The sequence below is a fragment of the Anabrus simplex genome, chromosome 7 (assembly GCF_040414725.1).
Source record: "Anabrus simplex isolate iqAnaSimp1 chromosome 7, ASM4041472v1, whole genome shotgun sequence".
In the NCBI taxonomy this organism is placed as follows: domain Eukaryota; kingdom Metazoa; phylum Arthropoda; class Insecta; order Orthoptera; family Tettigoniidae; genus Anabrus; species Anabrus simplex.
In genome coordinates this window covers 335,051,416-335,065,379 of record NC_090271.1, presented here as the reverse complement: position 1 = coordinate 335,065,379, position 13,964 = coordinate 335,051,416, and the positions used below count along the sequence as shown (strand labels likewise).

Sequence of the window (13,964 nt, the reverse complement as noted above, 5' to 3'; positions counted from 1 at the left end):
TATGTTTTGGGCCTTTGTTAAGTATCTGCAATTCTTTTTTGTTAGAAGATTGTATTGGTTACATTCATAAGTGGTGGATGGAAGGTTTGTTCAATTTTGTTAGTACAGTGGAACCTCGACCACCCATTCCCGGAAACCAACTTCTCCTGGATTATTTGTTCAAATTATGTGGTCCTGCAGTATCCTCCGAGATGAAGTAGAAATGGCTTTCAAAATGCTGAGAACTGGAAAAGCGTGTGGACCTGATGGAATAAGTGCAGAAGTCTTGAAAGCTACAGATGATGCTGGAATTGAAATGCTGTTGAAAATCTGCCAAGCAATATGGAATTCTAGAAGATGGCCCGAGGAATGGGTACAGTCAATCTCTTTCCGAATCCACAGGAAAGGATCGAGGAAAAAATGTGGAAATTATCGCTTAATTGCTTTGATTTCACATGCCAGTAAAGTTATGCTTCATATCCTGCACAAGAGACTCCAGGCATTTCTAGAGTATCAAATTCCTGAAGTCCAGACTGGATTTATGAAAGGAAAAGGTACTTGAGAACAGATCTTAAGCCTAAGACAAATCATAGAAAAGGCTAGAGAATTCAATGTTCCGGTATATCTGTGCTTTATTGACTACCAAAAGGCCTTCGATACTGTCAAATGGAACCATCTTTGGAAAATTTTGGATGACATGGGTTTGCCACTCCATTTGATTGATCTCCTCAAGTCCTTGTATAAGGAAAATACAGCCACTGTGAAGATTCAAAACAAACAGTCTCAGCAGTTTCGTACAAGGGCTGGAGTTTGCCAGGGATGTATCCTGTCACCGTTACTTTTCAATATCGATGGTGAATATGCAATGAGAACTGCATTAGATGGCTGGGACAAAGTGGGGGATGCAAGATCAACAACTTGAGATTTGCTGATGACACCACCATGATAGCATCATCTGAAGAGTTGACAGAGCTGATCAAGAGAGTAGAGGAAGCAAGCCTAGAAATTGGATTACGCCTAAATCGACAGAAAACCAAAGTCATGATTGTTGATCGTAAGAACAGCAACAGTCCACATATCAAATAGATTGGAGGGTGTGAAGTTGTACATCAGTATGTATACCTAGGCTCCTTACTATCCAATTCTGGTGGTTCCAAAGATGAAATAAAACGAAGAATTGAAATAGCAAAGGTAGCAATGATCCGTCTGCGAAAGATCTGGAAAGATAACAACATCACCATTAAGACAAAAAAGAAGCTCGTTGAATCTCTAGTCTTCTCAGTCTTCTTGTATGGCGCAGAGACGTGGACCATCCTCAAACATGATCGTGAACAGATACAAAGCTTTGAAATGTGGTGCTGGAGGAAAATGTTAAGGATTCCTTGGACAGCTCATCGCACGAACACATCAATCCTGAACCAACTTCAGATAAAAGTTCGTCTATCGTGTAAGGTCTCTCAGCGGATTGTATGCAACTTTGGACATATAATGCGCCGAGGTGGTAGTCTTCAAAAGCTGATTGTTGAGGGCAAAGTCCAGGGAACCAGACGAGGACGAATACCAACGTGATGGATTGACATGGTGAACGGCCCCCTACAGTGTTCTCTCAGAGTAACCACATTGAAAGCTTTAGGTAGGGAAGAATGGCGGAGTATGGTTCATCGGCTAGAGGGCTGAATATTATGATAGCCACGATGCCTCAGTCATGAGGCAAAACGAAGAAGAAGAAGAAGAAGCAGTATCCATTCCTTGAAGAACAATCAACCGTCCAGAAGTTTCAATCCCATCAACGCTATAGCCTCGATCAATAGTTTTTCAAGAAACAGTATCTCACGAAAAGACAGCTACAACATAACTTACCCATGGATCTTGGTGTTAGTATCCCATCATTGCTGTGAACGTTCGTAAGGGACCATCTTAGCATTGCATTCGGTTGGTATTATTTAGGGAAACCTCAGAAATCATAAAGTAGAGAGTGGCTGCAACAACTGGAAGGAGACAAGAGCGCATTTCAACAGCTCTGTTTGAAGATACAGAGTTTCATCAAATGTTCGTACTTGTAAAACATCTACATTATGTCCAAACGTTAGATGTTTTTGCATTTTTTTTAGTTGCATTGCCAAACATGTTTTTGGCACTTCTCTCAGGGTGCTATATAGTCACTGGGCTTTCAGACACAAACTGAAATTGCTCCTTCCTAACACGAATCTAGTACTTTAATATGATCAGATACGGTTATGTTCACAAGCCCAGAACAGATGTTGCACCTTACATAGTATATAAAGCCATGGGAGGTCTTGAGATTGCCTATTACTGTTTTGATCCTAATATAAGTCAGGAATTTTTATGTTCAAATTTTATGTTAAAATGTTCTTATAAAAACCGCAGTCGTTTATGATGCATAACATAGCATTTAAAAAGTTTGTATCATTTCCCATTTATACTGCCTATTACAGGGAATGTCTCGATGCGCTTTGTTTGTGGCGTTTTGAAGTGTTTTTTTTCTCTTTCACCAATTTGCTTGTGATTAGTGGCAGGCAGAATTGAATATAATGCATTCGAGAACTTTTGAACATTCGAAACCAAAATTTTTGAGTTCAAGATAACCTTTAAAAGTCAAAAGTCAATGTAGGCCTAATTTATGCAGTATAAGACTTACTATAAACACCATACATGTGACCAAATTGCAATGGATGACAAAATAAGAAGAGGTTTTGCCATTACGTTGGATGCTTCTCCATCGGATGTGATTTGTTTTAATAGATTAGATAATTAAAAACTACTTATCATCAATATTGTTGTTTGGCTTGCGATTATTTATTAGATATTTTTCGTTAAGCTGGCTGATCAAAGTTACAGACTTGAAAGAAGTTTTCATGGGAAACTGAATGTAAAGTATCAGGCTTTTTAACTCATGTAATTATTGTTTGAAGCTAGCCCTGCAGTCTAGCTGCCTGCCTCTCACATGGAGGCTCTGGGTTTAATTTCTGGTCAGGTCAGGCATGTTTACCTGAGGGCTGGTTCTAGGTCCACTCAGGCTAAGTGATTACCATTAATTGAGGAGCTATTTAACAGTGAGATATCGACTGCAGTCTAGACAGCCAAAAATAATGGCCAAGAGGATTAGTCACACTGACCATGCATCAACTCGTAATCTGTAAGCCTTCGGGCTGAGCAGTGGTCACTTGGTAGTCCATAAGGCTCCTTAGGGCTGTAGTTTGGTTCGGTTTAAGAGTGTTAGTAACATTATAAGTATACATATTTCATTATTGTGATGTTTAGTCAAATTGTTGATGGTTTTAATTCACTCTCGGAATTTCCATTTTCTCGTATTGTACGTTTTTTCCCGTTGACCCTCCAAAAACAAATAATTGAGGTTCTACTGTATTTAAAATTTGATCTTTCTTTAAGAGTTTATCGTGGTTTTAAGTTTCAAGATTGTTTAGTTTCTTGTCTAAGGTTTCTTGTTTGTTAGTTAATATATTCTGTATTTTTATGTTAGTGTATTTTCAGACTTAATTGCATTCTAATGGGACCATCAGGGAAGCAGCATTTAAATGGACATTGTATAATTTGAAATTTAATTTTTTTTTTTTTTTTTTTTTTTTTTTCCTGTGTAGCAATTTGATTTCATTTTAAATCTAAATGTTATTGGTCTTTTCTTGTGTTATCTTTTGCCATTTTAAGGAATATGGTTTCTTCTGGCCTGATTTTGTAAAAATTTGAAACTAACTGTTGATTCAAGAATTTTTTAGAAAATTCCCCTTGGAATCCCAAATACAAAATTAACATCACATTGTCCAGCCCCGTGGTGTAGGGGGCAATGCGTCTGCCTGTCACTCGGCGGCCCCAAGTTTGATTCCCGGCCGGGTCAGGGGTTTTTAATTGTAAATTATTAATATCCCTGGCCTGGGGACTGGATGTTTGTGTCGTCCTTAACGTTCCTTTCCTCACATTCAACACTCTGCACTTCCGCAGTTCCACTTACACACACGTTTCTCTCACATGGTGAAAGTAGTGGCAAAAGATCTACAGAGGTCAACGCCACAAACAAATCATTTTTTTTAAACCATCACATTGGCTAACAGACAATACATCCGTAGCATTCGTCGGTTGCGGTCGAGAGGAGTTTCCCCAGCTAAGAATTCCTTTTACTTTTAACATCAAACACTAGCAGACAGTTCAATGAAGATTTTAAATAAATTAAGATTAAAATGCCATCATAATATAACAGTAGGAAGATAGTGTCTAATTTAAGAAGACGACTCTAATATCAAATAAAAATAGTGCCACAATGTTTTTAAAAACTTCTAAAATGTTTCTAGATTGATTTTGAACTCGCATTGACCTTTCTTAAATATATATGTATATACTGTTATGATACCTTAAGATGTCTCAAACAAGAGATGAAACATACCCTACTTAGTGTAGTCACATTCTATGTTTGTCATAGGTATCGGGAAACGATAATAAAAATGTATTGCAAGGCGAAAAATTATCTCGATTACAATTGATTTCTGGAAGTAATCGATTGGCATTAGTGTTCTAAACTCCATTAGTAATAACATTTTTAACTGTTTTAAAACTCTATTATTAAATTATTTGAAAGCTCTGTTTTGCAATCAATCAATCAATTGGTCAATCATCAACGATGTGCATTTAGGGCTGTTGCCCAGGTGGCAGATTCACTATCAATTGTTTACCTAGGTTTTTCTTAAATATTTTCAATGAACTTGGAAATTTATCAAACATTTGCCATGATAATTTATTCCAGTACCGTACTCCTCGTCCTATAAATGAATATTTGCCCCAATCTGTCCTCTTGAATTCCAACTTTATCTTCATATTATGATATTTCCTACTTTTAAAAGCTCCACTCAGGCTTATTCTTCTACTTATGTCATTCCACGCCAGCTCTCCACTGACTGCTCGAAACATACCTCATGATATAGATGTTGATTCCCATAGGGAATCTGAAATATTGGTCCTGAATGAGTAAATTTATGATATCAATATACTTGGTCCGTTATTGGACATTATAAATATTCCAACTAACTCAGTCCTGGTTGCCAGCGTTTCGCCCCAGTGTGCTAAGTTGGGCTCATCAGTTGGTAAATAGCACACCTACGAAGACGCATGGCTAGTGCATACTATGGAGGCCACTGCGTAGGCTACTTGGAGCCACCGGCAGTGCCAATGCACTATGAGAGACTTTGTTTCATTTTCAAAAATTTATGCCTGCTTGGCCATCAGGCTGTTTACATTTTTATTTACCATTTTCCATTGGTCATAATAGCTTTTGTATACATTTCCCAATCCCCCTCTTAATCAGCCATATGGCATTGCCTAATAGCCCTAGTTTTACAGCTTCATGATCACTTACACCATCTTTCACTTTAGTTTCCTTGTAGAGCTCATCTGATTTTATCAGCACCAGGTCTAGAATATTTTTTCCCCTCTAGTTGTTCCATTACTTTCTGATTCAACTGTCCTTCTTGGATCAACTTACTTACAATTTGTTGGTCATGCTTTCTGTCAGTCACATTACCCTCCCAGTTAACATTTGGCAAGTTCATATCACCTGTTACAATAACATTCCTCTCTGCAGTCTTGAGCACTGTATACAAAATGTATCATATGAATACAAATTGAAATAAGTGATTGCCTAAAAAGTCTCTGGCCACTACGTTTTGTTACTTAAATTCTGAACTACTCTTTCTCTTGAGCGATGGTGTTACTCAGTGTTAAAAAGAGAGTTAAGAGGTTCCATCTATTCAATAAACTGATACACAGTTGCACAAACTTATGTTACAACATGTTGTAACTTTAAATGGCGTTACTTAAGATTAATTCTATATTCAAATTTAAGAACTTCATTGTGTATCCATATGGAACTGAGAATAGAAAAGGAGCAAACTAATAGGTCCACCTATTCACTACAAAATAATGCTATAATATTTAAATTACAATGTTTTAATTAATAAATGGAACTAGTTTCAGTGTTTTTTCTGTGTCATCTTCAGCCATTAAACTAAGAAAAACAGACATTGACAAAGCAATGCACAATACAAATGAAAATCTGGCCAAAAATTGTGAATGAATTAACATGAGGAAAAATCGCTTCTTACAACACTAAGTTACAGATTAAATAAATCTTGAATCACTGCATAATGGTTATTAAGATAACTGATAGGAACTTGAAGTTCTGGGTTCAACTTAGTGTTGCCAAAAATCCAATACACAAAGAGAATTAGTATCACTGTTCACAGATCAAGTACATGTCTTCTCTAGACCAGACATATGAAACAAAGCATGGGACCAGTATGGTCATAATAACCCTTTCAGACCTGAAAGAAAACTGGAGGTGTGAATTGTTGTTTGTACGTCAAGAACTGACTAAAATGCTCCTCAATACACATATTAATAGTTTATTTTACAAAATAAAAACTAATATCCGAAAAACAGGACCCACACAATTGTGCGTATTAAAATTCAAAACCTCGTTGTATCACGTACGATGGTGTAGCTTCAAAATTTACGTTCACTAACCAATTTACACACTTCCTTCAATATATTCCGGTATTCAGTAAAGCTTCTAGATTAATATAAACGCAGTAAATAAATACTTACTTTCGGCACTACTGCTTCCTGCCATCTCGCCGATCAACTGTGCTTTTTAAACACTTCTTCCTTCGCCCTGGCGGTCAAGCGCATACTAAAATCAATTGGAATAGACGCCACGTGTCCTGCACAATCACTGCAGTCCGGTGTAGCGCCGAAAAAACATCAAATACGGTCAGGGATAACTAAAATACGAACCCGCACAATTGTGCGTACTCGGTCTGAAAGGGTTAAGTGGTTAAATGGACTGAGTTAAAATGAGTATCACATTATTAAACAATAAGTTAAAAAAATTTCAAAAACACATTTTGTTGCTTCTGTTTTATCATTTTGCTACAATGAAGACCTGTAACCACTCCTCTTATTTTGTAGGAAACAGTGTTAATCCTTGGGTACCAGTTTCCAGTTCCAGTGGTACACCTAGCAACTCCAACCCTTCAGTTACACACAGCGCCAATCCATTCAGGACTAACCGACCAGCACAAGCAAACTTTGGAGTATCAGGTGAGAAAATCTTGATCTGTGTATGAGTATTGTGCATCGCATTGCTGTATGATGTTGTGTTGTTTGAGTCATCAGTCCATAGACTGGTTTGATGCAGCACTCCATGCCAACCTATCCTGTGCTAACCTTTCCATTCATATGTAACTATTGCATCCTACATCTGCTCTAATCTGCTTGTCATATTCATACCTTGGTCAACCCCTACCGTTCTTACCACCTACACATCCATTAAAAACCAACTGAAGAAGTCCTGGATGTCTTAAGATGTGTCCTATCATTCTATCTCTTCTTCTCGTCAAATTTAGCCAAATCGATCTCTCCCCAATTCGATTCAGTATCTCTTCATTCGTGATTCGATCTATCCATCTCACCTAAAACATTCTTCTGTAATACCACATTTCAAAAGCTTCTATTCTCTTTCTTTCTGAGCTAGTTATCGTCCTTGTTTCACTTCCATACAATGCCACACTCCACACAAAAGTCTTCAAAAACATCTTTCTAATTCTTATGTCAGGGTTTGAAGAGAGCAAATTTTTTTTCTTAAGAAAGATCATCCTTGCTTGTGCTAGTCTGCATTTTATATCCTCCTTACTTCTGCCATCGTTGGTTATTTTACTACCCAAGTAACAATATTCATTTCCTAATCTAATATTTCCTAAATCACCTGCCTTCGTTCGACTGCACTCCATTACTTTTGCTTCGGACTTATTTATTTTCATCTTATACTCCTTACCCAAGACTTCGTCCTTACCATTCAGCAGCTTCTCTAGATCTTCTGCAGTCTCAGATAAAATAACAATATCATTGGCAAATCTCAACCTTTATGATTTCCTCTCCTTGGATTGTGATTCACTTTCGAAATTCCTTTTTGATTTCCTTTACTGCCTGTTCTATGTAAACATTGAAAAGGAGGGGGGACAAACTCCAGCCTTGCCTCACTCCTTTCTGGATTGCTGCTTCTTTTCCAAAGCCCTCGATTCTTATCACTGCAGACTGATTTTTATACAGATTGTAGATAATTCTTCGTTCTCGGTATCTTATCCCAATCATCTACAGAATCTTAAATAGCTTGGTCCAATCAACATTATCTAATGCTTTTTCTAGATCTACGAATGCCATGTACGTGGGCTTGTCCTTCTTGATTCGATCCTCTAAGATCAGACGTAAAGTTTGGATTGCTTCACGTGTTCCTACATTTCTTCTGAAGCCATATTGATCTTCTCCCAACTCAATTCAACTTGTTTTTCCATTCTTCTGTAAATAATACGTGTTAAAATTTTGCAGGCATGACATATTAAACTAATGGTGCTGTAGTTTTCACACTTGTCAGCACCGGCTTTCTTGGGAATAGGTATAACAACATTCTTCCGAAAATCGGATGGGACTTCTCCTGTCTCGCACATCTTACACACTAAATGGAATAACATTGCCGTGCTGGTTTCTCCTAAGGCAGTCAGTAATTCAGAGGGAATGTCATCAATTCCAGGTGCCTTGTTCCTATTTAGGTCTCTCACAGCTCTGTCAAACTCTGACCCTCAAAATTGGGTCTCCCATTTCATCAGTATCAACAGCCTCTTCTTGTTCCAGAACCAAATCATCTACATCTTTACCTTGAAACAACTGTTGGATATGTTCCTGCCATCTTCTGCTTTGTCTTCTTTCCCTAGAAGTGGCTTTCCATCTGAGCTCTCAATATTCATACACCTAGATGTCCTTTCTCCAAAGGTTTCCTTGATTTTCCTGTATGCAGTATCTACCTTTCCTAGGATCATACAACTTTCAACATCCTTGCACTTCTCCTTCAGCCATTCTTCCTTAGCTACCTTGCACTTTCTATCCACTTCATTCTTTAATCACCGGTATTATTTTCTGCCCTCTTCATTTCTAGCATTCTTGTATTTTCATCGTTCATCAATCAGATCTAGTATCTACTGAGTTATCCACTGATTCTTAGTTGATCTTTTCTTCCTTCCTAACATTTCTTCAGCAGCCCTGCTGACTTCATTTTTCATGACTATCCACTCTTCCTCTATTGTGTTTCCTTCAGCCTTTTCATTTAGCCCTTGTGCAACATGCTCCTTGAAAGAATCCCTCACACTCTTTTCTTTCAACTTGTCTAGACCCCATCCTTTTGCATTCTTTCCTTCAACTTCAGATGGCATTTCATGACCAGCAAGTTGTGATCAGAGTCCACGTCTGCTCCTGGGAAAGTTTTGCAATCCAACACCTGGTTTCTGAATCTCTGCCTAATCATAGTGAAGTCCATTTAATACCTTCCAGTGTCTCCAGGTCTCATCCATGTATACAACCGTCGTTTGTGGTGTTTGAACCAAGTATTGGCAAGGACTAAATTATACTCATATCGTTCCTTTGTCCCAATCCGAATTCTCCTACTGTATTACCTTCTCTTCCTTGGCCTACCACTGCATTCCAATCTCCCATCACAATTAGATTCTTGTCATCTTTTACATATTGTATTAAATCTTCGCTCTCTTCATATATTCTTTCGATTTCCTTGTCATCCCTGAACTAGTGGGCATCTAGACCTGCACTATTGTTGTGGGCATTGGTTTGGTGTCTATCTTGACGACAATAATTATTTCACTATGCTGGTCGTAGTAGCTTACCCGCTGCGCTATTTTCTTATTCATTATGAAACCAACTGCTGCATTTCCCCTGTTTGATTTTGTGTTGATAATTCGGTAGTCTGCCTGACCAAGAGTCCTGTTCTTCCTGCCAACATACTTCACTTATACCAACTACATCTAACTTTAGTCTATCCATCTCCCTTTTCAGATTCTCTAATCTACCACAACGATTCAAACTTCTAACATTCCACGCTCCGACTCGCAGAATGTCAGTATCCATCTTCCTGATGATCGCCCCCTCTCGTGTAGTCCCCACCCGGAAATCCGAATATTTTACCCGGGAGGAAGACATCATCAGTACATCATTCATACAGAGAGAGAGCTGCATGTCCTCGGGAGTTAGTTACGGCTGTAGTTTCCCGTTGCTTTCAGCCGTGTAGCAGTATCAACACAGCTAAGCCGTGTTGAGTATTATTACAAGGCCGTACCTGTCAATCATTTAGACTGCCGCCCCTGTAACTACCGAAAGGCTGCCACCCTCCTTTCGATGAACCATTCCTTAGTCTGGTCTCTCAACAGATACCCATCCAATATGGTTGCACCTGCAGCTCGGCTGTCTGCTTCATTGGGACACGCAAGCCTCCCCACCGCGGCAAGGTCACATGGTTCACAGGGGCGGATGATGATGTACTCGGTGATAATTCCTGTATAATTTGAAGCGGTCTTTTCCAAAACTCGTTTTATCCCCCATCAGTGAGCTTTCAGGGGAATTATTTATATAATTTACAATAATAATTTTCAAGGAACGCAAGGAATACTGAAGTAATCACCCCCGCCCGGAGGTGAGTAAATCGTGGGGAACAACTTGCATATATAAAAATGCTCTGGAAAAGGAAGGAAATATTACACAAAAGCATATTATTAACCCTTCTGTGGGAGGACTGGCTATCCTGTGCTTTCTTCTTCTTTTCTAGCCTATTTCAATTCCATGCTGAATATAGGCCTCTTCCATATGCTTCCATCGTCTTCAGTCTTGAGCCACTTGGAACCAGCGTGTTCCGGCCAACAGCTTTGTGTCATCGAGCTGTCTCTTCTGGGGTCTTCCAATGCCTCTCTTGTTCCCATGGTCTCCAGCGAACAATCCTAGGGGTCCACCTTTTGTAGTCTTGTCGAGCTCTGTGTCCTACCATTGCCAATTTAATCTTGCTACTCTCTCGGATGTCTGTTACATTTGTTCTTCTCTTGATGTCCTGTGAATGGATCTTATTCCTAAGGCTGATCCCTAGCATCTGTTGCTACATGGCTCGTTGTGTTCGCTGAAGCTTGCAAGCACTTTCCAGACCGTAAGTAGTAACTGGCAGCACACACATATTATAAACCTTGGTCTTCAGGTTAATTGGAACATCCTTGTTGGTCAGGATGAATCTTAGTTTTCGGAATGCTATCCAACTCATACCTATTCTGCAAGGAATTTCTGTATGTTGGTTGTCTTTTCCAAGTTTTATCTGGTGTCCAAGATAGATGTACTCACTGACAGCTTCTATATATTGGTTTCCCATTTTTAAGTGGTTGACTGTCAGGGCTTAGTATTTTCGTTTTACTAATGTTCATTTCCAAACCAATCTTAGCAGAGGCAGTTTTTAATGCTTGGATCATGCTTTCTAGCTCATGTAAATTTTCATTTATGAGCATAATGTCATTGGCAAAACGCAGGTGGTTCAAATATAACCCGTTGATTTTTATTCCTTTATTATCCCAGTGAAGGGTTTTAAATATATCTTCCAAGGCAAGGGTAAGCAGCTTTGGAGAGATTGTGTCACCTTTCAAAGATATGAGCTTCATTGATGTTTCCGTATTGAACTGAGATCACAGAATAGTGAGAGACTATATGCATACTTCAATGAGTCACTGCGCCAGATTTAATTATTATGCTGTTGCTCTTCTGTTATGGCGATTTATCTTAACACATGGTGTGAATGGACGGTTAAAGATTTTTAATATTTCAATGTCTATCCACAATAGTTTGTGATTATTATGTCATTGCTTATATATTTGTGATTTTTTTTTATGGCTGATGATGACATTTTAAATGTCGAAACCGATCCCATGTTAAATAAAAGTTATTAGTAACATTAACACGTAATTAGTATTGAATAGGTTAACCTAATAGATATCTCATCTCTGTGTCACATTGTCGAGCTCCTTTTGGTGATGGAGTCTTTGTCCTCTCTGACTACCATTGTTCCAGGAGCTTTATATACCTTGAGTTTATCATGGCATTTTGAAGTGCCTTCATGATTGCCCAAATCTGCACTGAGTCAAAAGCTTTTTTATAATCATTGAAGGCCAGATGAATATTGATGATGTACTCAGTGGTTTTCTGAAGAAGAAGAAGAAGAAGAAGAAGAAGAAGAAGAAGAAGAAGAAGAAGAATCTTGATGTCTTGATTTATCAGTATGCCCTATTAGAACATAAGACGTACTCTATATCATGATTTTATAATGGACAAGGCTATTCAAAAAAACTTATGTGAAGGTAATAGTGTACAGCTGAGGATGACCGTTGTGTAAAAAGGTCGAAACCGGTACTGTAGATTGAATTTTACATAAATAAATTTGTATTGAAAAGGTGGAAACTTTCTTGTCTATAACATAGTCTTGATGTGTTCAATAGTTTACGAAATTCTGCTTGCTCATTAGGTTGATTAAAATCGAGTTCTCTTGTGAGGCGGTTGGTTACAGTTTTAGTCAGGCGTTTGTAAAGGTGTGATAACAATCTCACAGGACTATAGTTCTCTAAATTTTCCTTGCCACCTTTCTTGAACAGTAGTATCACTTCAGCATTTTTCCAATTTTCTAGTATTCTTCCAGAGTTAATACACTTGTTGAGGAGTATTCTCATGGCTTCTAGCAGATCTCTTCCACCTAATTTCAGCATTTCATTCGTTATTTTATCCTCCACAGTGGATTTTTTTAATTCCTTAGTTGTTTAAGCGCATTTTCAATCTCAGCAGTGGTTACTTACGGTGTTACATCATGTGTATAATTCTGGGCTAGTTGTTCATCACTGGGTGGTTTATTAATGGTTGATGTATACAGCTTGTAGTGCTGGAGGAAGTATATAGCACCAAGCATGCTATGAGTGGAGCCTTTTAGTTAATCGGGCATAACAAACGTTTCAATGGATATTACCATAATGTTCGTAGTTAGTTAATTATAGGCCATAGCGAGCTAGATCTAATATACGCATAATATGGCGTCAGAGAGACGGAGCAGGAAGACAATTCACAGTAAGGCTTGAAACTAAATTGCATTAATTATAAAGTTATGTGATGATGCGGCTCAGATTAAATCTCTCTCTGTGTCTATAACTAACCCTACACTTAGAGGGCTGCGAAATACTGTAATATTATATACTACACCATCTCTATAACATGAGTACAGTGAAACCTCGTTAATTTGAAGTCATTGGGACGCAAAAATCGGACTTCGAATTACGTGATTTTGAATTAACCGCCAACATGTACTTCGGAAATTCTAACCCTAGCGGCCTAACAATATATTCTAAGACCCGTTACTGCATGCAGTTAACCTTGATTCACAGTTTAAAGATCTCAAATATCATGGAAAAAACTATTTCCAAATGTATACAACAAGGTGCATTTACAGTATTCAAATAATGCACTTCGATAACTCGCCGGCAAACATAACCTCACGCAATTAAATCAAAAGAAAGAAAACGATTCAAAGACGAGGAGATATCTATACTGGCTCCCCTGTGCAAGTGCTTTATTAATTGGATTACTGTACTGTATGCATTTTCGATCCCTTGTGCATGCACGGAATGTACCCGATGTCCTTAAAACATCGCGGCTTATCGAACTTTCCTATGACGAGGGGAGAAAGTCTCTCGCTTCCGTCAAATACAGCTTCCGTCCACATTAGAACAACAGTACAGTGACTATACTTGTACGATTTCCTGCCATGGCATTTCTAACACCCATTAATGTATGCAATCACCTTGATTCTCAGTTTAAACTTTTCAAATGCCATGGCAAACACTATTTCAGAAATTTATCCAACAAGGTGCATTTACATTATTCAGATAATGCTCTTGTATAAAACAATGACAAACATAAGCTCACGCAACGAAAGGAAGAAAACATGATTCAAAGACGAGGAAAAATTATGCTGGCTCCCCTGTGCAAATGCTTTATTTTTTGGATTAGGCCTACTGTACTGTCTGCATTTTTAGATGCCTTGTACTGGCATG

The 13,964-nt window shown here is 38.3% G+C and overlaps 1 protein-coding gene across 2 annotated transcripts in view; it reads left to right on the top strand.

The window, feature by feature from the left end:
* LOC136877156 (arf-GAP domain and FG repeat-containing protein 1) overlaps positions 1 to 13,964 on the top strand; it is a 272,539-nt gene that overhangs the window by 175,350 nt on the left and 83,225 nt on the right. For both annotated transcript variants that reach the window (XM_067150965.2, XM_067150964.2), the window contains exon 8: positions 6,973 to 7,104. In XM_067150965.2, coding sequence (XP_067007066.2) covers positions 6,973 to 7,104 — 132 coding nt within the window. The remainder of the gene's footprint in view (positions 1 to 6,972; positions 7,105 to 13,964) is intronic.